This window comes from Marmota monax, unplaced genomic scaffold (assembly GCF_021218885.2).
Source record: "Marmota monax isolate L192 unplaced genomic scaffold, Marmota_monax_Labrador192_F-V1.1 WCK01_AAM20220418_F8-fsc00068, whole genome shotgun sequence".
Taxonomy (NCBI): Eukaryota; Metazoa; Chordata; class Mammalia; order Rodentia; family Sciuridae; genus Marmota; species Marmota monax.
The window spans coordinates 7,175,645-7,199,021 of NW_026692352.1; the positions used below are offsets into that span (position 1 = coordinate 7,175,645).

At 52.3% G+C, this 23,377-nt stretch overlaps 1 protein-coding gene across 2 annotated transcripts in view; it reads left to right on the forward strand.

Annotated features, from left to right (window-relative positions):
* Positions 1-4,924: 4,924 nt before the first annotated feature.
* Positions 4,925-23,377, forward strand: part of Capn5 (calpain 5) — a 55,177-nt gene continuing 36,724 nt past the window's right edge. Inside the window, exons 1-2 of one of the 2 annotated variants that reach the window (XM_046442039.1) lie at positions 4,925-5,100; positions 22,670-22,866. In XM_046442039.1, coding sequence (XP_046297995.1) covers positions 22,702-22,866 — 165 coding nt within the window. In that variant the 5' untranslated portion in view covers positions 4,925-5,100; positions 22,670-22,701. Of the gene's footprint in view, positions 5,101-22,669; positions 22,867-23,377 lie in introns of those variants that run through there. The other variant, XM_046442040.2, reaches the window with a different exon arrangement.

A 23,377-nucleotide genomic window follows, 5' to 3' on the forward strand; every position in this document is an offset into this window, starting at 1 on the left:
TAAAGGTCATTTTGTCCTCCACACCCTCTTGTATGACATCCACTCTGCACTGGAATACAACATGATATTCCCGTTTCCTGGGCCCTAGGAAAACACTGTCAGTAACCATTCCCTGAGCATCTGGATGGGACTGGCTAACATGCTTATATTAATATTCCGCCTTAGCACACCGGACCTCTCTGAGCCATTCCCCATATAAATAAACTCTAAAAAGGGCTCTAAAAAATAGCTTGATGGGTCGGTCAGTCAGGATCAGTGGTGAACCCCAGTAATCCAAGCAGCTTAAGGCAGGAGGATTGTGAGTTCAAAACCAGCCTCAGCAATTTAGTGAGGCCCCAAGCAACTCAGTGAGACCCTGTCTCTAAATAAAATACAAAAAAGGGCTAGGGATGTGGCTTGGTGGTTTAGTGCCCCTGGGTTGAATCCCTGGTACCCAAAAACAAAACAAAACAAAACAAACAAACAAACAAAAACCAAAAAGCTTCATGGTTTGGTTGCTGAAAGTAAAAAAAGGAGAAAGAAAGAAATAGCTGGGCACAGTGGCCCACGCCTCTAATCCCAGCATCTTGCAAAGTTGAGGCAAGAGAATCAAGAGTTCAAAGCCAGCCTCAGCAAAAGTGAGGCACTAAACAACTCAGTGAGACCCTGTCTCTAAATATAGTACAAAGTTAAGCTGGGGATGTGACTCAGTGGTTAGGTGTCCCTGAGTTCAATCTCTGGTACCCCAAAAAATCAAAATAAAAAATCAGGCCTGGTGCAGTGCCTCAGCCTGTAGTCCCAGCTATTTGGGAAACTAAGGTGGGAGGACCAGTTGAGCCTAGTAGTTCAAGGTCAGTCTTGGCATCAGACAGAGTAAGAACCGGCCTCAAGGGGGAAAAAAAAAAGCAAATAGTCATTATCATGGTTTTTACCTGGAGATCCCTTATACACAGGAGCTGTATGGATAGGGGTTCTTTGGCCTGGAGGAGAGAAGATTCCAGACATTGGAAGGGCGAGGGGGTGGAGTCCTGCAGAGAACCAGGAAAAGAGAGATGAAGGGGTGGATCAGCTCTGGGAGAGAAAGACTCCCCAGGTAGAGGGGACTCGGCTGCCCTGGAGGAAATGTGTTCCCAGTCACAGGGGGATTCAAGGAGAGGTCATGCAGCACTCAAGGAGCCTGCAAAGGTAGTCAGTCTTTACCTGGGGTGCAGTGTAGATGGAGTTGGGGTGGGCTGGGACCCCAGTTCTGCCACTTACTGATTGTATGACTTGAGGCTAAGTGTGTCATCTGCAAAATGGGGATCCTGCACAGGGCAGTTGTGACAATTAAATGGAAAAACACTTACACATCAGGCCATTAATGGTGCCAGTAGATGACTAAGCTTATAAAAACCCACCAGCAGTGTCCCAGGGTGAAAGCCTCAAGGCCCCACCCCTTCTGCAAACTTGTTGGGCAGCCTGGCTCTTCCTGGCTTATCCTTTCTCCCAGGAGCAGGGCCAATGTTTGTCCCCTCACACACAGGGCTGGGTGCCCTGGACAGGCCACTGTCTCTCTAGGCCTTTGGACTCATCTGTTAGAAAAGGTGGAAGCTGCCGGAAACAGGCTTCAAGGTGGGTCATTTCGGTCCTAACATTGTAGGGTGACTGGGACTCCAGCTAGTCATGCAAACAGGCCTCTGTGGCTGGGGACCCTGTGTCTTCACAAAATGAGGGGTTGGGCTAGGTGAAAACCACGTCCAAAGGCCACTGTGAGGGCTCCACATGGATCCACCAGGTGTTAACATCTAGGGGTGCTGAGTTCGTTGTCTCTGTTCAGCAAATAATTGAAGAACAGGACAGAGATAGCAGGCAAGCAGCAGGTTTAATGCAAAAGCAACAGAGACAGACTTCTCTGAAGAGAAGGTGGCCCCAGAGCTGGGAGTCCAGTGGGGGCATCTTGGTTTGTTCTTTTTATGGTTTCTGGATTTTCCTCCTTTCCTCTGGATGTCCACACTATCATTGCTTGGTGCCCCCTGTGTCCATGCATCTATTTTATTTTTTAAATTGGAGCCCCACACCTAGGGGCACAATATGCGGGTCTGTCTGATTGGATCCCCTGCTTGTGGTACAAAAGTACTGGTATTCCACTAGTACTCTCGTCAAGCAGGAAGTTGACCTCATTGGAAGACCCTCTCCGTGCTCCTTTGTTCTGGCCCTGCCACCAAACTCTTTGCTGGACATCTTGCCCTGGCTGCCTGCACCCTTTCTATATCTCCCTCATAGTCAGTCCCCACAACTTCCTGGTATGGGTGCTACTATGCTGGTTCTACAGCAGGGTTGGGTCCCTTGCTCAAGGTCACATGGTTAATGTGAGCCCAGGCAGACCCCATGCTCACAATCATTACATGATACCCCTACCTAGCTCCAACATTCCGAGATACGGAAGGGACCTGAGCACCCTCCTATCTCGGCTGTTTTGTGGGCTGAGGAAGACTCACTTTTCAGACACAACCTCAACTCCACCTTGGAACATAAGAAGTCGCCCCACCAGAGGCAATGCTGCCAACTACCCTATGACATGGGCCCTTAATCAGGCCCCAGGACTTACCTGTGCCTGATCATCCTGCTCTTCAAGAAGCCCATTTTACAGACAAGGAAAATGAGGCCGTGAAAGGATAGAGGACTTTCCCAGGTCACACAGCTGGTAGCTGGCTGAACAAGGACTGGAGTCCAGATCTGCTTAGTTCTCCCTGAGAATGAGCCTCTGTTTCTGACCTCCAGAAGATTTAGCCTCATGGGGGAAGCTAAGACCTGGCCAACTCTGAAAGGGGCAGCATAAGTGGAGGGCCACAGCCAGAATGGGAAGGCTGAAGAGGCAGCGAGCTTTGTGGAGATGGTAGCAAATGACAGGGACTTAAAGAGGCTTTCTAATAGCAGTAACTTTAACCTAGGCCTGCAGATGTCTGCAGATGCCTGCAGATGTAACTAACAAAAGGATAGAGTTTGGCATCTCTGCCTTTATTTTGGATGTCTCCTTTATTACCTTGAGCTTTGTGACCTGCTCAGCTCTGCAGGTAGGCATATGGATCATTTAAGGAGTGATCACCTAAAAACTGGAAATACAAAGTTTATTAACCCTAAATTCACCTAACCTATCTCATACCCTTTCAAGACTGGGCAAGATTTGCAGGGACATTTACAGCATCGTGTTTCAGACTCCTAGAGTGGTGCCTAGACATCTCCAGTTGTTGCCCTACACCTTCCAGGAAAAATGGAACTATGCAGGCAAATCACCACAGGAGGAGACTGACCCTAAGTAGGAGCCACCATTTCCTGGGAACAAAATACCCCTTCACAGTTTTGATAAACATCCTGAGAAGCAAATGAAGATTGCCCACTCAAGCAATAAAGACTTCTGAAGCCACGTGGTAAACCAGAACTGGATAATGATTAACCAGACCACAGTTTGACCAAGACTTCTTAATTATGCATATTTTCACTCCCTGCCCCAATTCTTTCTCTATTTAAACCTGGTTCCTGTCGGCACTCTGAGACAAGGCTGAGATGCTGGATCATCTTTGGCCTTTCCAATATGGCCATACTAACTAAAATTCCTTTCCTGCTTTTCACCATTACCTTTTCTGTTCAGTTTTTGGGGAGAGTGGCTGGACCTGGTTTGTTGAACACAACCCAAGTCAGGCCTCTGGCCAGGGACTCCAGTAACAGCATTAGAGCTGGGGTCCCAGATGTGGCAATATAGAGAAGGTTGCAACTGCCTTTCAGTGGTTTGGGGCTGAGGTGGGGAGCAGAGCCCTGAGATGAGTGTTTAAGGGCCTGTGTGTGGGGGGGGGGTGTAGGGTTAGGGAAATGGGAGAGTGATATGGCTTACAGTCTTGACACATTGCTCTTGGGTGGTGGGCATCAGTTGCACATTTGAAAAGTCTTTGGCTGAGTAGGTGGCTCCCAAGGGGGGTTGAGCTACACTTGTGGGACATTTAGGTGGCCTGGGTAGAAGGGTGAGACGGGAGAGCGGGGAGAAATCTGGGTGACTGAGAGGCTGATATCTTTGATGGAGACTGGAGGGAGGATAGGTGGGCCTGGGTTTCAACTGCTGCAAAAAATACACGATGGTCGGGTCAGTTAAGTCAGATAAGCCTGGGCTCTGCTGCCTCAGAGCCCAGGACTCCACACCTGCCCGCCCCAGCCCCAGCTGCATGTCAGACTTGTTCGGCCATAAATCTTCTCAACCATATTCCCAACAGCCTGGCGTGGGTGGGAATGATAGTCCCCACTTTACAGATTAAGTAACCAAGGCCCGGTGCCTTCCAGGGTATTCTTGGAGACAGTCACAGAGATCGAGCTCGGGATCCAGACCCCTTCTGCTGCGGTCTAATGGGCACAAGTAAGTGCTCAGTACAGGTGGCGGAGCCAGCTTGCTCACTGACAAGGCCCTTTCTGCGTGTCATGGGAACCTGGATTTCTCCTCCTCCATCCAAAAACTTGAGGATTGATGGAGACGGGGAAGGGAGGGGGGCTGGCGGCCATCCTGCTTTGGCCCTTGCACACAGTACAAGATGCATTCCCAAAGTCAGCCGGCTTCCTCTGCACGCTCTCCGAGGGTCTTACACTCTGCCCCGCCGGATCCGGTGCCCAGCAGTCAGTCCCCGGCCCTCGGGTAGCTGCCGCCCTGGTCTCTGCCCAGGAGGGCTTCCGGGGATACTTCTTTACCGGGAACAGAAATAGGTTGGGAAGGAGGGAGCGCGGGGGTCCCTTGGAGATGAGAAGGGTAGGCGGGTGGACCGGCCCAGAGCCGCCCTCCCAGTGCACAGCGAAAACCCAGCGACCACCTCCGGGTGTGCCAGCCCCACTGCGCGGTGCCAGTTCGCATGCGCATAGTACTGCGTGCCCGCCCACCCCCCTGGAGGCCACGCCCCTGGCCTCCAATGGGTGGAGGCTGCGGGGCGGGGCCAGGCGGAGCAGCAGAACCCCGGGAGTCCGAGCTCCAGCCCCCGCCCGGGGCCGCCTCGGCTGCAGCTGATGCCAGAACCCGAGGCCACTGCGCTGGCCGGTCCAGTCTTGCTCCAGTGCCTGCTCGGTGAACGACCTCCCAGGAGTCCGGCTTGAGCCGCGGCGGCGCGGCAGGTAGGAGGCGCTGCGCGGAGGGAGGCGTGTGCGAGCGCGAGCTTGGTGTGTGTGTTTCAGGGGTGTGTGTGCGGGTGCAGCGCCGGCCAGCGCTTGCCCGGTGAGCACAATCGGAGCAGGGGGTCGTGTACCCCGCGGACCCTGGGAGTGAGGTGAACGCTAGTCTGGAGGCCCGGGAGGCAGGGGCCTTGAAGATCCCCCGGGCCCCCAGGTCTCATCCCCACCTCCACCCGCAGCCAGAGGCTAGGGGCTTTTTTTTTTTTTTTTTTAAACCTACTCTGGGTGTTCTGGGGGAGGACGTGCTTTCCTAGTGCAGACGCGCTGGGGCGCACTCAACACACGGGTTTGACTGTTTCTTTTCGTTTCCCTTACAAGTCCCCTTTCCCCTTCCCCCTCACATCCCTCCACCCATTCGACCTCCCAACTCCTCTGAGTTCCCCTTTCACCCCCGCCCCACCCTAGCTTGAGAAAGGCCAGGACCCCTGCCATCAGAGCCTGTTACCGTTCTTGGTCCACCTACCCAGGTTGCATGGGGGGCCTCCTTCCTTGGCTGCTGGGCTGGATGTATGACGTTGGGGACAGGGCGGGGTGGGATGGGATCTGGGAGAGAATGGCTCTTTTTTGATCGTGTCCATGTTCCCACCTGATTGGGGGGTCTGGGGAGTTGAGCCTAGGGGACCAGAGGTGAAATGGGACTGAAGATCCTTAATAGGTGCCAAGTTCTTTGCTGGCTGCATTTCATGTGGTGAATTGCAGTCCCAGGCCCCACACAGATGAGGAGAATTGGGCACAGATGGGTGAAATGAGCCTCCCTATTGGAACCCAGGGCCACTGGTCTCAAGCCAGATTCTCCTGTGCCAGGGATTGGAGAGACAAAAGCTGAGGGCACCTGAGTGCCGAGGGAGACTTGGTGTGAGACCTCCTGGCGGAACCACTGTGCCCCGGAAGGATCATGGCCTCCCAGGATCCTTGGGCTGGTTCTTGCTCCTGTTTCCAAGTCCTGGGGTAGGGATGGAGAGGAACTGGGTGGGGTGGGGTTGGGTTTGGTGAGTCCAGCTGCTGCTGCCCCAGGCCAAGCCTGAGCTTCGTGCCACACCAAGAGGTAGGTGCTCTGGCAGAGTGTGCCCTGAGGTGCTACTTTTCTGACAGGGGCAGGTGGGGTCAATGGATGAACCCCTATCTAGAGGACCTGGAGTTCTGGGCCTGGTCTGATTCTCGACTGGGAACTGGGATCAGTTCACTTGCAGAGTCATCAGAGCAGGGTCTAGAAGAAGCCCACCAAGCAGAAGAGAAAGGGAAGGGTGAGAGCGAAGGCCTGGAGGTGTGAAGCTGCGTGCTTGTCCAGGGTTGGGACTACATGGGTCAGGTGTGTGTCTCAGCAAGAGCCATCTTAGGCTACTGTGGAGGTAGGAGGAGCCACCATTCAGGCAGCCTTCCCCTGCAGGCTCTCTGTATAGCCCAAAGCCCTGCCCCCAAACTGGGCACCAGGAGGCCACTCTAACACCACTCCCACCTGCAGGGTCTGTCTTCTTTCTCCTTGAGACATTGGCTGTTTGTCTTCCTTCCTGCCTGTGACCTTGAGGCAGAGACACTCCCCTGTCTCAGTTTTCCCATATGTGTAATGGGGCTATGTGCAGCCTATCACGGGGGTTGAGGGTTGATGAGGAGGATGTAAGATGGGGTCCCTAGAAGCACTTTACTAGGTACATGGTGAGGGGTAGCCATTATTAATAGTAGTTGACAATCAGCATCATGTTTTCTTTCCCTGAGGAGAGAGTGGGGATAAGACTTTGGGACAGGAGCAAAAGGGAGTGGGGTCACTAAAGTGGGAGTCCCTCTTGGCTTTAATGGATGAGAGGAATTGCTGATCCCTGCAGGCCCCCCCCACATGGATGGTCTCTGGCTGACCAAGTCCCTTGGCCTGGCCAAAAGTTCCTATCCCCTGGGAAGAGACCCGGCAGAGCCTGCTGGGAGCTCCCTCAGTAAGTCCTGTGAAGGTTCCCTTAGAAAAGCTCAGCAGGAGCCCTGGACTTCCCAGGCTGGGGAAGAAAGGGTCTGCAACCCCCTCCCTGCAGCCACTGGTGGTCTTTCTGTAGCTAGTATTGTCACCTCAGCCCCCTTCCCTGTCTCTGTCCCCACCTATGCCAACACATTGGGTGCCTTTGGAGCCCCTTCCTGCAGCTCCTCCAGCTTGCCCAGACACCTTTCTGCCCGTCACTCCTTGCCCTGCCTGGGTCAAATATAGCTGGCTTGCTGTGGTCCCCAGGCTTGGCCTTCAAGGCCCATCTCTGCAGCCTTTTCTCTGGATTGCTGGGGCCACCCTGGGATAGCTGCGAACTTCCCTTTGGCCTCAGACCTTGCCTTTCCTCATTCATTAAAGGCAAAGTGGGCCAGGTCCCTTTGGGATTCTAATCCAGGTTGTCTTGGACACAGGAGTCTAACGTGTGAGTTTGCTGGACAGTAATGGTGGACTTACTGTTTCCCTTTCTCTTTGTTCAAACAACCTTTCTGGGGACCCCAGCTTTCCCAGGCCTGGATGTGTGGGGTGCCACTGGCTGAGGCGAGGGTGGCTTGGAGGTATGTCTTGTGGTTTTTCTGCCACAGTAGGACATGTGGTCAGGTGTCGCAGAAGGGATCTGTGGCCCATCCACTGGAACCCAGCTGCCCATCACTGCAGGTCAGGCCCAGGAGAGTGGCCCAAAGCTGAGAGCCTGCTGGCCTGATCCACCTGCCCCTATCTAGCCAGCGTCTGCCATGGTGCCAGGTGACTTCTGCCAGTGAGGGACTCAGGTGATTTGCTACTAATAACAGTAACTAAGACACTGACATGCTGGTGACTTTGTTTATGTTGGAGCAGTTCAAGGTGTAATGATTTTCTCCCTCACTTGCTGACTTGCCTAAACAGGGTGAGAGGGTGGGCTCCATTACCCACCTGTCCACTGCTCTTTATTTTATTTATTTATTTTTATGTGGTTTTGAGGATGAACCCAGTGCCTCACAGATGCTAGGCAAGCGCTCTACCACTGAGCCCCAGCCCCAGCCCCTGTCCACTGTGCTTTAAGAACCGTGTTTCTTGCCTGTTGCTGCTGTAACAAAGCACTAGCGAGCTAGTGATTTAAAACAACACAGATGTATTCTCTTGAAGTTTTGGAAGTCTTGCTGGGCACAGTGGCACACATGAGACTGTCTTGCTAGGCATGGGGCACATGCCTATAATCCTGGCAACTTGGGAGGCTGAGGCAGGAGAATTGCAACTTTGAGGCCAGCCTGGGCAACTTAGTGAAACCCTATCTCAAAAAACAAACAAAAAAAGAAGTCTTTGTTTTGAGTCTTGTGGGGTTAAAAGTCAGGCTGGTTCCTTAGGAGGCTCAAGGGAAGATTCATTCCTTGTCTCTTCTGGCTTCTGGTGGCTGCTGGTATCCTTTGACCACATCACCCAGGGTCTATTCCATCAGGTCATTGCCTTTTCCTCTTCTGTAGTCACCTCCTCCCTGCCCCCTTTCTTTGCATGGTGCTGGGAATTGCCCCGAGGGAGGGCATTGTGCATGCTAACCATGCACCCTGCCACCGCAGAGCTGCACCCCCATCCCTGCCTCCCTCATAAGGACGCTGTGGTTACATTTAAGACCCAGCCAGATAAGCCAGGATAATCTCCCCATCTCAGGATCCTAAATCACATCTGCAAGTCCCCGTACCATATAAGGCAACACCCACAGGTTCTAGGGACTCGAATGTGGACATCTTTGGGGCCATTGTTTAGCCTACCACGGTTGTGGTGTCATTGCTGGCACCATGCCCAGCCCTCCTCCCGACCCCTGATGCCCACAGCTGCTGGCCTCTCCAGTCACAGTTCTCGTTACCCCATGAGGTCACTCTCAGTGTTTTAGCCTGGGAGGCTGCAGGCAGGGTCTGAGGCTGCTGCACCTGTAGATTGAAAAGACCTTCACTTTCTGAAGAGGTTGGCTGCTTTGCCCTTCCCTGGGTTCACTCTCCCCACCTGAGGATTGGCATATGGGTGGGACATCTCTGGCCTTGCCTGCTATCCTGAGTCTCCTGCCTGGGCACGGAGAAGAGATATTGGCATTCAAAGCTGCTATGTGCAGTAAAGGACACACTTTCCGCAGCGAGCAGGGCCTGGGATTGCTGTTAACATGCTAATGGCCCCAGGCATGGTCAGCCATGCGTGTGTCTCCAAGGAGGGACTCAGCCAACCCCAAAGAGCCCCTGGCCCACATGCCATGGACCCTGCCCCAGCATAGGTCTCCATTCCACCCCCTCAGCCAAGGCTAGGTCATACCAGCCTTGCTTCTCTCAGGGGCAGCATTTTGTTTATTTATATAATTATTTTTAAATTTAAAATTTTGGGGGGTGGGGGTAATTGAACTCAGGGGCACTCAACCACTGAGCCACATCCCCAGCCCTATTGTATATTTTATTTAGAGACAGGGTCTCACTGGTTGCTTAGTGCCTTGCTTAGTTGCTGAGGCTGGCTTTGAACTCGTGATCCTCCTGCCTCAGCTTCCCGAGCTGCTGGAATTGCAGTCGTGCATCACCGTGCCTGGCCTCTCATTTTATTTTTATATTTTTTCTTTTTTGGTGCTGGAGGTTGAACCCAGGGCCTGGTACATGCTAGGCAAGTGCTTTTCCACTGAGCTATACCCCTAGCCCTTTCTGTTTTATTTGAGACAGAGTCTAAGTTGCCTAGCCCTTGAACTTGAGATCTTCCTGCCTCCTCAGGAAGATTACAGGCATGTGCCACCACACCTGGCTGCTCTTATATTGTTAGTCTGGCTTTCAGGACTCTCCACCACTCAACATTTCTGAGCTACCCGCTCCTTCTATTTGTCTGTTTGTTTGGTACTGGTGATTGAACCCAGAGGCTCTTAACCACTGAGCTTCATCCCTAGCCCTATTATATATTTTATTAGAGACAGGGTCTCACTGAGTTGCTTAGGGCTTTGATAAATTGCTGAGGTTGGCTTTGAATTTTCGATCTTCCTGCCTCAGCCTCCAGAGTCGCTGGGATTACAGGTGTGTACCATCATGCCTAGTGTAATCCACCCTTTGAGAGCTGGCTCAAATGCATCCTCCTCCATGCAGCCTTCCAGGCCCTGTCTGAACAACTCCTCCCTCTGATAGCAGATCCCTCTGTCTTCCTGAAGTCTCCATCTCTCCCTCACCAGGCTGACCCCTAAGGCAGAGCCCTGACTCCTCACTGCCTGCTTGGACAGGCACAGAGCAAATATGAGTGAAGAGGATGGGGGACAGACACTGAGTGGGACCCCTATGGCTGGTGAGGGTCACCATCTTAGCCTGAGGGAGAGGTGGTAGGTCACACAGAGCAGCACTTTGACATGGGACAGGCTGCTGCCTCTGCCCTAGATGCTTCTCTTCTCCGACTGAGCCTCTGCGGTTAGAATAGCACAGCTCATTTCTATAGTTGTGCAGAACTTGCTCTGAGGAATGGCACCTCAGTTTCCCTGCATGAGAAAAGGGTGCCAGTACTCATCAGGTTTTAAACTTTGCAATCAAGAGGCGGGTGTGTTTGTGTTTTTTTTTTAGGGGCATAGTTTGCTTCTGTAGGAAGTGGGGAAAGAGGCTGTCCTGTTGACAGACCCACCGTTGGAAAAGGGCAAGGAATGTCCCTCTCTCCCCCTTTCCTCAGCAAGAGCCTGTAGGCCAGAGAGGGCATGGGCTTGCCTGGTGTCACACAGTGCAATAGAGCAGAAGTGGCTTTTGTGATCTGAATAAGTGCCTTTGCCAGATTGTATCCCCTGGAGGGGAGTGAGTGGCATCTGTATCCTGGACTCTGTATGTTACATCCTCACCCTCCCCTGGTAAGAGAGAGAATGCCCCTTGCTAGGAGTGCTCACTGCTGCCCCTCAGCCCAGGGCCTTCTCTACAGAACATGGTGCTGGCTTGGGGGCCCCACTGTAGTGTGACCCACTGTCCTGGGTTGCCCACAATGAGGGTTTGTCCTGGGATGTGGGTCTTTGAGTGCCAAACCCATGGCAGCCATCTCCTGAGACTTGAGACTGAGCCTGGGGAGAAAGCCCCCGCCTTCAGGTTCTCAGGTTCTTTCTGTCCCTGCCCAAGGCCCACGGAACCTCTCCCCTGTCATCCTGCCTACATCCACCTCCCAGCTCCCTCCTGTTCCTGACGCCCTGGACAGGACCCAGTTCCCAAATCAGGAACAGCTGTGGGGTCCGGCCTTATGACTCAGTCAGGCCCACCCAGAGCCAGGCCAGGAGGCCTGCTGCTTCCTCACACCCGGGCCACCGTCCATGAGGACCAGATGGGACCCTGTGCCCTATAGGTCTGGCTGCCCTCTGGTGCTCTGGGTCTCCTAGCTGCCTGGTTGGAATTTTAGTTTTGTTTTTGGTGGTGCTGTACGTGGACCCCAGGGCCGGTGCCTGCTGGGCAAGTGCTCCACCCCCCAGCCACAGCCCCACCCCGTCTATGCTAGGCAAGAAATGGATTGGACACAGACAGAAATGATAAGCGGAGGGGAGGAGAAGAAAGACAGGATTTCCCGGCCCTGGTGCCAGCCTGCCTGGTGTTGGCTGGAGTGACTCACAGGGCCTGGCCGCCTCGGCTCTGGAGCCAGAGCCCAGGAGCCGGGAGACAGCGGGCCCGAGCCAGCTCTCCTTCCCCACCTGCCTCCCCCCATCCTGCTGTCGCTCCTCATTATGAGAGATGGGTCCAGGGAGGTCAGAATACACCAACAACAGAACAGAGACACACGTTAAAAACATTCTTAAAATGGTGGCCAGCCGAGCGAGTGGAGGTTGGCAGTGAGGCGTGGGATAAACAGAAGCACTGGGGCTGGTCTGTGGCTCAGTTGGTAGAGCCCCTGCCTAGCATGCTCGAGGCCCTGGGTTCCGTTCTCAGCACCATGAAAGTAGAACCACCACCAACAAAGCCCCCCGAACAGAAACGCAGGTCATCAGTCAGCTACCAAAGGCTGAGCCTCCACCCTTTGCAGGCGCCCCCGTGGCATCTGCCTTCCCTGGCCGGGGTCACTCCATCAGCATCTGACCCCTGCTTCTCGGTGTCCCCAGTGGGAGCTGACACCACTCAGCCCGGTGTCCCCAGCCCTGCAGAGCTGTCCTGCCATGCACACCCTAAGCTTCTGCCTGAGGCTGAGCTTTCTGGTCCTGCCTCCTCCTGGGGTGTTTCACCACTGAGCCACATCCCCAGCCCATTTACTTTTTATTTTGAGACAGGGTCTTGCTAAGTTGCCCAGGCTGGCCCTGAACTTGCGATCCTCCTGCCTCAGCCTCCCGTGTTGCTGGGATGCATGCGCCACCCATCATCCCCAGCTCAGCCTCCAGGAAGCTTGTAGCCTTCCCTGCTCACATGGCAAAGGGCAGTGGTCGGGGGCGGGGGTGTCTTGACTATAGTGGGGGTAGTAGGAGGTTGAGGAAAGGAGGTGAGGGCGTGGGGGACTTTGCCAGGTTATGGGTGGGAGCATCTCTGTTTTCTTCCATTGGCTCTGGATGACACCTACCCTGCCAGGCCTGTGCCTCATGAGGCACTCCTGTGGCATGTGGGGGAGGGGTCGAGGCCCCCCACAGCCAGTTGGCGCCCTGTAGAGCTGGGTCTGCCTCCCACAGGCCTCTGGAATGCGCTCCTCTTCGTTCATGTGTGGCCTTGCCAGTTCTTAGCCTTCCTTCTGGTATTTCTGCCCTTGTTCTTGTCTTTTTCTAGTCTGTCTTCTGTGTGGCAATGTCCTAGGTCATGTTTTGTTGCTATAACAGGACACCTGAGACGGGGTGGTTTGTAAAGAGGTTTATTGGGGCTCACGATTCTGGAGACTGGGAAATCCAAGATTGGACCCAAAGTCGCATCAGGTAGGGACTTGAAGCTGCTTCAACTCATGATAGGAGGCAGAAGGAAAGCAGGCAGGTGGGAAAGAAAGGGGACTGAACTCTTGTGATGGGTAGCCCATTCCAGGGCTGTGACCCCATGACACCGCCCACCAGGATCCACTTTCCAGTGCCACCTCACTGAGGAATTCAGCCTCAGCGTCGGTTCTGGTGGGGACAGACCTAATCCAGCCACGCATGGCAGGCATCCAGCGGATCTCACTGAGACAGGTGTAACCGGTTCTTCCCCTGCTCAGCACCTTCCAGGGCTTCCTCACCTCAACACAAGACTGATGCCTGTGGGGGGCATCCAAGGACCTCTGACTGGGTCTTCTGTAGCCTCATCTATGATCCTTTCCCTGAGCACTGTGCCCGCGCTCCTCAGGGCCAAGAACATCTCCTGAGATGGTCTGAGGTGGCTGTAAGCCCTTGCCAGGTCCCAAAGAAATCTGCAGGTATGGGTTCCACTGGGATACAGGACATCTCATCTGGCCCCTCTTGGACTTGAGCGCTCTGAATGGCAAAGCCACAGTGTCCTGAGAGATAGAGGAGGGGGCTGAAGATCAGAGAGGTGGAGATCTGCAGAAGGTCACACAGCCTGTAGATGACAAGGCCTGGTTCAGGCTGACACTCTTTCCTGCTCTGCCTTTCTGGGTCAACCACTTAGGCTTCTAGTGTCCAATGTGACAGAGCTGTATCTGTGAAGAGCCCAGATCTGTTAGGGCCCAGGTCACCAGATCTAGCCCTCCTTCTTCCCAGTTCCACTGTGCTGGATTTTAAATCCTCTTAATGAAGCATAACTGATCCACAGAAAGGTGCATAAATCATAAGCATACATGGACTACCAAAGTGACAACCGCCAAGCACATGCCTAGCAACTCGGGAGGCAGAGACTAAAGGATCACAAGTTGGAGGCCAGTCTTGGCAGTTTTACAAAGGGCTGGGAATGTAGCTCGGTGGTAAAGTACTTGCCTAGCATGCACCAGGCCCTGGCTTCGATCCCTTGTACTTGAAAAAATAAAAAATAAAGTGACCACCCCCCCCCCATAACCACCACCCACGTCACTGAAGAGTTTTGTCGGAATGACAGAAGCCCCATCATGCCCCTTCCAGTCCCAAACCCTAAAAGTAGTGCATTAGTTTGGATCCCAAATGTCCCCCAGATGCCCCTGTGTGAAAGGCTTCGTCCCCAGGGAGGTGCTCTTGGAACGTGGTGGGACCCCGCGGGACACTGAGAGTGTGCCCTTGGAGGAGGACTCTGGGACCCTGGTCTCTTCTTCCTCTTTTTTCGCTCCACAGCCATGAGGAGGTGAGTGGTTTTTTCCCCCTTGGGTTTCCGCCATTGCCACCCAGATCCCCACCAGAGGCCTGAAAGCAATGGGCCCCCAGTCAGGGACTGGAAACTCCAAAGCCCTGAGCCAAAACAAACCTGTTCTCTTTAGAAGCTGCTATCTCGGTGTTCGTCCAGTAATGGAAAGCTGAGAGTGGTCACTCTCTTATTTTCTGTTCACTATAGATGAATTATGCCTGCGTTTCCCTTTTTTTTTGATTAAAATTTGAATGGACAGAAATTATATATATTCACGTACAGTATGATATTTTGAAGTAGGTATACAAGTGTGGAATGGCTAAATCAAGCTAATTAACGTATGTATTATCTCACCTTGTTTGTGCGTGGTGAAAACACTCAAAGTCCTCTCTCTCAGTAACTTTTAAGATATAATACATTATTAGCTGGCATGTGGTGGCACATGCCAGGATGGCTGGAGGCTTAGGGAGGAGGATCACAAGTTAGAGGCCAACCTCAACAAGTCAGTGAGACTCTGTCTCAAAAATAAAAAGGGCTGGGGATGTGGCTGAGGATCCAGCCTGGATGGAATCCCCAGTATTGAGGGGTGGGGGAAATGCCCCACATTGTTATTAACTGTAGTCACCATGTTGTACAATAGGTCTCTTGAACTTATTGCTCCTGTCTGAAATTTTGTATCCTTTGGCCACTGTCTCCCCAGCCCTCCTTCCCTAATACCCACACCAGGCCCCTGACAGCCATCCTTCTATTCTCAATCAGTTCAGCATTTTTAGGTTCTACATATAAGTGAGACCATGCAGTACTTTTCTGGCTCATTTAACCTACTCTCCTCCAGGCTCATTCATGTTGTCACAAATGACCGAACGTACCTCCCTCTTTTATAAGGCCAAGTAGTATTCCATTGTATCTGTGTACCACATCTTCTTATCCGTTCACTGGTTGATGGATACTTGTTTCAGTATCTTGGCTGCTGTAAATCACTCTGCAGTGTAGCCATCTCTTTACCACACTGACTTCATTGCCTTTGGATGTTACCCAGCAGTGGGACTGTTGGATACAATGGTAGTGTTTTTTTGTTTGTTTGGTACTGAGGATTGAACCCAGGTGTGCAGTGGGTTCACCCCCATAACTCAGTGTTTAACCAAAGAGATGTTAACCACTGAGCCACATCCCCAGCCCTTTTTTATATTTTATTTAGAGACAGGTCTCACTGAGTTGCCTAGGGCCTTACTAAGTTCCTGAGGCTGGCTTTGAACTTTTGAACTTGCGATCCTTCTGCCTCAGCCTCCCGAGAAGCTGGGGGGTTACAGGCATGCAGGCTGTGCCACTGCATCTGGCTATTTCCAATTCTTTAAGGAATCTCCCTGCCGCTTTCCATAAGGGTTCTCTAATTTACATCCCTCCTACCATGCGCAAGGTTCCCCCCCATCCATGTTCTTGCCAGCACTTTTTGGTGGTAGGTATCAAACAGTATTAGATCGATTTGGTTTTGATTTGCAATTACCTGATGATCAGTGATGTTGAACTTTTTTTTTACATTCCTTTTGGTCATTTGCTTGTGTGTGTTTTTTTTTTATTAATGTCTCTCTGCATCCTTTGTCCATTTTTTTTAAAAATAAGGTTGCTTTATGCCTGTGGAATTATACAAGTTCCTTCTATATTTGGGACATTAATCTCTTACCATATATACGGTTTGCAAATGTCTTCTTCCATTCTGTCCTTGTCTCTTCACTCTGTTGATGATTTCTTTTACTTTCATTTGGTGTAGTACCATATGCCTATTTTTGGCTTTTCTTGCCTGTGGTTTTGGGGTCAGATGCAAGATGGTCATTGCCTAGACCAATGTCGTGGAGTTTCTCCATGTGTTTTCTTCCAGTAGTTTTACAACTTTAGGTCTGAAGTTTAAGTCTCTGATCTGCCTGAACAGATTCCTATGTTATGATACGTGGCTTCTGCATGTGAACGTCCAGTTTCCCAGACCACTTACTGAGGGGACTGGCCTTTCCCTGTTGTGTGCTATTGGCACCTTTGTTGAAAATCAGTCAACCATAAACGTGTGGATTTAGTTCTTGGCTCACTCTTCTGTCCCATTGGTCCCTGGGTCTGTTTTTATGTTAGCACCATGTTGCTTTGATGATTGTGATTTTGTACTATGTTTTGAAGTCAGGTATTGTGATTTCTCTAGCTTTTGTCCTTGTTGCTCGAAGACTTCTTTCATTTTTTTTTTGGTTTTTTCTTCCTTTTGGGGGTCTTTTCTAATTCCATATGAATTTTTGTATTCTTTTTTTCTATTTCTGTGAAAAATCTCTTTGGAACCTCCCTAGATTCCAGAAGGTTGCACTGAATCTGATTGCTTTGGGTTGTATGGATGTTGTGACACTATTAATCCTTCCAATCCTTAAAGAAAGAATCTTTTCATCTATTTCTGGACTGGAGCTGATTTACAGGCTCACTGATTATTAAGTATTCAAGTTTGTTGATTTCGTTATTTTGATTCTTCCCTTTTCTACAGATTAGGGATTGAACCCAGGGGTGCTCTACCACCAAGTCATATCCTCAGCCCTTTATAGTTTTTATTTTGAGACAGTCTCACTAAGTTGCTGGCCTTGAACTTGAAAGAATACTGATTTTTGTACATTTCTCTTATGCCTAGTTTGTTGAGAGTTTTTCTCATGAAGGATACTTAGTTTTGTCAAATGCTTTTCTTGTGTCTAATGAGATGGTCATGTACCTTTTGTTTTTTATTCTGTTTACATGTAATGTGTATCCCATTTATTGATCCTTGATTCCCAGGGATCAGTACCACTTGATCATAGTGAATGATCCTTTTAATGTGCTGCTGAATTCTGTTTTCTATTATTTTATTGAATTTTTGTTGTTGTTGTTCTGGTACTTAGGATTGAACCCCATAGACCCATTACCACTGAGCCACATCCCCAGCCCTATCTATCTATCTATCTATCTATCTGTCTATTTATCTAAGAAAGGCTCTCCCTAAGTTGCTCAGGGCATTGCTTACTGGGTGAGGCTGGTCCTGAAATTGCTCTCCTTCTGCCTCAGCCTCTTGAGTTGCCAGGATTGTAAGGGTGCACCAACACGCACAGCTGTTGAGGATTTCTTGCATCTATGTTCACCAGGGCTGTTGGCCTACAATTTTCTTTATTTCTGGCTTTGGTATCAGGATTATCCTGGCCCTGCTTTTATTGTTTGGTATTATACTTGTGAGATCCATCCATGGGGTAACATGCAACAGTTTGTTCATTTTCATCATCCTTTGGTAGTGCATTATGTGGATATATAACAACGTATTTATCTGTTCTTTTGTTGATGGACATATGGGTTGTTTCTAATTTTCAGCATAATGTACTACCAGGATAAACACTGGTCTACACGTAACTGGTGGATATGTGCATGTGGTTCTGTTGGACATATTCTTAGGTGTGGAATTACTGGGCAGTAGAGTATGCATTTGTTCAGCTACACTAGCCATAGTCAAATGCCTTAGCAAAGTGTACCAATTTGCATTCGCACCACCAGAGTATAAGAGTTAAACCTGGGATTTTCTTTTCTTTGATATGGTGCTGGGAATGGAACCCAGGGCCTTGCATATGCTAGCTAAGTGCTCTACCACAGAGCTATGTCACTCATTTTTGTGAGCGTTTATGGCGTTTTTCATTTTAGCCATCCTAGTGGGGGATATCCTGGTATCTAGCTGTGGTTTTTAATTTGCATTTCCCCGATGACTAATGAAGTCAAGTTCTTTTTCTTATCCATGTGGATGTGCTCTTTTTCTTCTTGAAGCATTATTGGTTTACCTTGCAGTTAGATTTGCAGTCTACCTAGAATTAGTTTCCATGTGTAGTGGCAGGTAGGCATCAGGATAAATCTTTTCCCATATGAATAGCCGGTCGACCTAGCACTGTTTATTAAAAGGGTGATTCTTCCTGAATGCACCATGCATGGCCGTACCTTAGGTGTCCCTAGGCTTGTGGCCTGTCTGGCCCTCCTTATTCTTTTCTTTCTTTCCTTCCTTCTTTCTTTCTTTCCTTCCTTCTTTCTTTCTTCTTTTCTTTCTTTTTATTTTTTTTGATACTGTGGATTAAACCCAAGGGTGCTTAACCACTTAGCCACATCCCCAGCCCTTTTTTTGTTTTAATTTTTTTTTAAGTTGTACATAACGCAATACCTTTGTTTAGTTTATTTATTTATGTGGTGCTGAGGATCGAACCCAGGGCCTCACACACGCAAGGCAAGTGCTCAACTGCTGAGCTACAACCCCAGCCTGCCCCCCCAAACCTTTTTATTTTTAGAGACAGGGTCTTGCTAAGCTGCTTAGGGCCTTGCTAAGTTGCTGAGGCTGGCCTTGAACTCGAGATTCTCCTGCCTGGGCCTCCGAGCCACTGGGACTATAGGTGTGCGTCACCACGCCCGGCCCTACCTGGCCCTTCTGCTCTATTCCACTGGTCTGCCTGTCCATCCAGCACTGTCTCAGTGGGAAAGCTTTGTGATCGGCGGGTTAACTGGTAGAGTGAGTCCCTTAGCTTGTCCTCTGAAAATCTCTGGCTGTTCCTGGTCCTTTGAGGCCCTCTTGCTCCTGAACTTAGACTCTACTGGGCCATTGGTTTTTTTTTAACACCTTCCATTATCTCCCATCAGAGGCTCAGAGAGGTAAGTGCCTTGCCCTGCGTGCACTCAGCTCCGAACTCAGTCTCAGCTCCGCCTGGGAGCTCCCTGCCCTCTACCCATTCCACCGGCAACTTTTTATTTTTCTTTGACTCAGCTTCTTTTTTCCCTTCTGTTTCTTTCTGCGACGCTGGGGATAGAACCCAGAGCTTCACACAGGCCTAGCAAGTGCGCTTCCTCTGAGCTACATCCCCAGGCTTTTAAAAACAAAATTTATCTTGAGACAGGGTCCGCTAAGTTGGCCTTGAACTTGTGATCCTGTGGCCTCAGCCCCTGAGTCACTGGAACTGCAGACGTGCCCCATCATGCCTGGCCCCGTCAGCTCTTGTGGCCGGTCCCCACTTCCTGCTTCCAGGTGCTGTGGGTTCCCTGCAGTTCCCCGAATGCTGTTGACCTCAGGGTCTTTGCATAGTTGGCCCCTTCCACAATCTGCTTCCAGCTGCTCATAGCCGACTGAGGTGTCCAGCGTGCTGCTCCGAGTGGTGGCGCCTTGTTCAGTGCTCTCAGAGGCACAAGGTCCTGGCACCTTCCCTCTTCCTTCTAGACAAGGACTGTGCAGACCAGAGAGGCCATGCGTCCTGCTCCAAGCCTCATAGCTTAGGCGGGCATTGGGGAACTACAGCCAAGGGTGTCGGCCCCTGGAGGAGGGCGGGGCCCAGCAGAGCTGACTGCAGGTGTGGGCACCTGCTGGCACCCAGCCATGAGGAAGAGCAGGAAGGAAGAGGGAGGCCTGGCCTGGTGGGGAACGGTGGCCCAGCTCCAGCCCACCTGAGTCTGGGGCTGTGATTGGGAAGCAGCTTCCCCTGCAGAGGGAGCTCTGCCCTCCTGGGAAGGAGTGGGGGTCCTCCGCCCTGGCCTTGCCTGGCCCACTGAGTGCTTACTGAGTCCCTGACCCCAGCGTTGGACCTGGGAGTGCAGAGAGGACCTGGACACAGGTTCCGTCCAGGGGGCGTGTGCAGGGGCTGGGGAGCTGGTGCTCCGGGACTGGTGAGGCAGGGCTGGGTTGTGCAAGGGGCCAATTGTGCAAAGGCTTGAGGTGAGCAGCATTAGGGGGACTGCAGGGACCCACTGCACTGGAGCTCAGGCCCCAGTGGAGGATGTGGGGTGGGATTGGCAGAGGAAGGGAAGAGGGAGCCAAGTGGGGTGGTGCATTCCCATGGTCCCAGCTACTGGGGAGGCTGAGGCAAGAGGATCACAAGTTTGAGGCCAGCCTGGCCAACTTAGTGAAATCCTGTCTCAAAGTAAAAAGGGCTGGGGTGCAGCTCAGTGGTAAAATGCCCCGGAGTTGAATCCCAAGTGCCAAAAAGAAAGAGAGAGAGAGAGAGAGAGAGAGAGAGAGAGAGAGAGAGAGAGAGAGAGAGAGAGGGAGGGAGGGAGGGGAGAGAAAGAGAGAGAGAAAGAGAAAGGGAAGAGGGCAGGCTCTCAGGGCAGCTGGGATGCTCAGATGTCCTGAACCCCCCTGGGCCCTGGCTGGCTGAACACTGTGTAATTTTGCTTGAGGATGGGAAGGGCCAGGCCCGGAGCTCAGGCCTAGAGAGAGCGGCCAGCTGAGAGGCCAGCTTCCCTTCTCCTGGTGTCTGCAGCTTCAGAGATAAGCAGTGGTAGTAGTTGGCTCCGATGATGCCTCGAGCCGCCCAGAGTCAGATGCTATAGACTCTGGGACGGGGTTCTGATGCAGCAGAAGGGCTGTCAGCCCAAAGGCCCAGAAGACCCAGCATAAGGAGCGCTGGATCAGCCTGGCCCTCAGGGTGAGGTGGAGGGGCAGTGGAGCTGCATCTCAGCCCAAGGCCCCACCCGTTCTCCTGGGCCCTGTCTGGCCAGACTTTCCCCTTCTCTTCCCTGGGAGCAGGCCCGGAGAACACTCACCAATTTTGCTGTGTGACCTTGGCCACCCACTCCACCTCTCTGGGCCCTCTGGGCTCTGAAATACTGGAACTGCAAAAGCTGGTTTCTGGGCTTCTGCTTCCAGCTTCTCTCATCTAACTCTTACAGCTTAAATTGCTTCCTGAGCTGCGCTGCTGGGAACCCACAGTGTAATGACACCGCCGGGTCCCTGTGGGCCGGAGCCCTCTCAGGCTCTCCCAGGTCTTCTCCCCTGGCCTCCAAGGCTGGGGCTGGGGGTAGGCCAGAGGGCACGGGGTGATTGGCCTGTCTGGACAGAGGGGAAGACAGAGAGGTTACATGGTTGGCCTGAGGTCACACAGCAGCCCCCGTAGGGATGTGGGCGTGGAAGATAAAGTAGCTGCTGGTGCAGAACAAGGAACAAGCCAGCTGTCCTGTGTCCGAGTTCTGCTGTCCCTTCCAAGACCACATTCTGCTTGGTCTCATGCCTTCCTTCCTGTTTCCCCTCATCGTCCACTTCCTGTGAGGCCCCAGCTCCCTCCAGGGTGTGTGGGGAGCCCTGCCTGCTCAGCCCTTGCTCCTGAGAGGCAGGGTTGTGAGGCCGAGGTGGAGGCACCGAAGTCTGAAGACTGGGCTGGAGTCCAGGCAGTGCAGGGGGGACGTGGACAGGTGGCATCCCTGAGCCTCGGCTCTCTTTCTGAACCGTGGCAACAAGGTCCCCCTCCAGCTCTGTTTTCAAATAATAGACTCAAACTGTCATGCAGGGGTCTTACACACGGTCGTCCCAGAGCCCCTCCCTCCTGCTCCTCCTGCTCCCCCTGCCCGGCCTTCTCCCAGCCTGTGGTTAATTATAGCGGCATCTTCCAGTTATCCGAGCAGCACTGTTCCCATGGCAGAAATGAGAAAATGGGGGCTCAGAGAGGCTGCATGACTTGTTCAAGGTCACCCAACAGGTGAATGGTGCAACTGGCCTCTGCACCTACATCAATCTTCCTCTCCAACATGGTTTTGGAAGCCAACCTCCCGAGCCTCCTCCTCTCCCAAGTGAGGCTGGGAAACTTGCTTGAACCTTGATGGGGCTGCAAGCATTGCCCTGGGCAGGCCCAGGAGGAGGAGATCCTCAAGGTGTGGCACTGTCGCAGCCTTGATGGGGTGTGAGGGTCCAGCTAGCAGAGGTGGCACAGTCATTCAGGTGCTTGGTCTCTGAACACCTGTCAGTGTACCTGATGTGACAGTCTCTGCCGGCTGCTTGTTCCTGCCCTCTCCTTCCCTCCTGGAGGCTTTTCCTGGCCTCATCCAGTCTTCCTTGTTTTTGGTCAGCGTGGGGGTGCGAGGTGCAGGGCACTGGCTGGGAGTGAAGGCAGAAACCTGCACCCCACAGAGACACTGATTCTCAGTAGATCAGAGCTACTCATCTCAGATGCAGGGAGGAAACATGCCCTTCCTGGCTAGAGGTGAGGGTTGGGAGGAAGGAGAACTGGGGATGAGACCCAGGCTGCTCTCCTGTGGGTGTGGTGCTAGCCCGGAGTGGCTGGGTTGGCCACTTGTCTGTTGGGTCCCCAAGGTCTAAGGAAGCTGGTTAAACAAAGAGGGAGGGAGGGGGGCGTGGCCAGGCCGGCCCTGAGCCCTGACTGGTGGCCTGTGGGCCTGGCATCCCCTCCAGGCATCTGAGAGGAGAGAGCCCAGATTGCAGATTGGACACCGTACGCCGGCTGTGTGGCCTCTGCCCTCAGCTCCTTGGCTTACCTGGATGGTGAGGGTGGTGAAGCCCACTTCATGGGGCTGCTGAGGGCAGCACATGGGGCTGGTGCTGACAGGGTCCCAGGTACCCCATGAGTGATGGCCTTTGTGCCTTCTTGTCCTCTAGGTATTCTGCCTCCCCCTGGGGCAGCGGCCACCATGTTCTCCTGCGTGAAGCCTTATGAAGATCAGAACTACTCGTCTCTGAAGCGGGCCTGTCTGCGGAAGAAGGTGCTCTTTGAGGACTCCCACTTTCCCGCTACTGATGACTCGCTCTACTACAAGGGCAGCCCAGGGCCCACTGTCCGGTGGAAGCGGCCCAAGGTCAGTGTCTGGCCCCCATGGAGCTGGGCGAGCAGGCCAGAGACCCCAGGCTGAGTCTGCAGGGACACAGGGATACCTACTGCCCAGAGAGCAGAGGGTCCTATTTTGAGCCCCTGTTATGTGATGTGACCTGGGCAGGGGTCCAGGAGAATGGGCCCTAACCCCGCAGCCACCACTGCCCAGCTAGGCCCACGGTGGAAAGTGCACCGGTCACCTCTGCCTGGCTGCCTTCCCCTCTAGGGTTGTTTTGGCCTGTGGGTGTGGCCTTTGTTTAGTAAAATGTAGAATGATATCAAGTGTAAGGGATTTCCTCATTATTCTCATCCTAATGGTTTGGCAGTCATCCGTTCCTGTCTAAATGAAAGCGTTTATCATGATGACTGATCAGTAAGGATAAGGGCAGTAAGAAGTAAGAGCCTGTGCTTCTTGTTGTGAGATTAAAACAGGGCCTGGCTGTTTTAACTGGGAGTCTTTTCCATCAATATTGGTCCTGATGGACTCTGGCACCTCC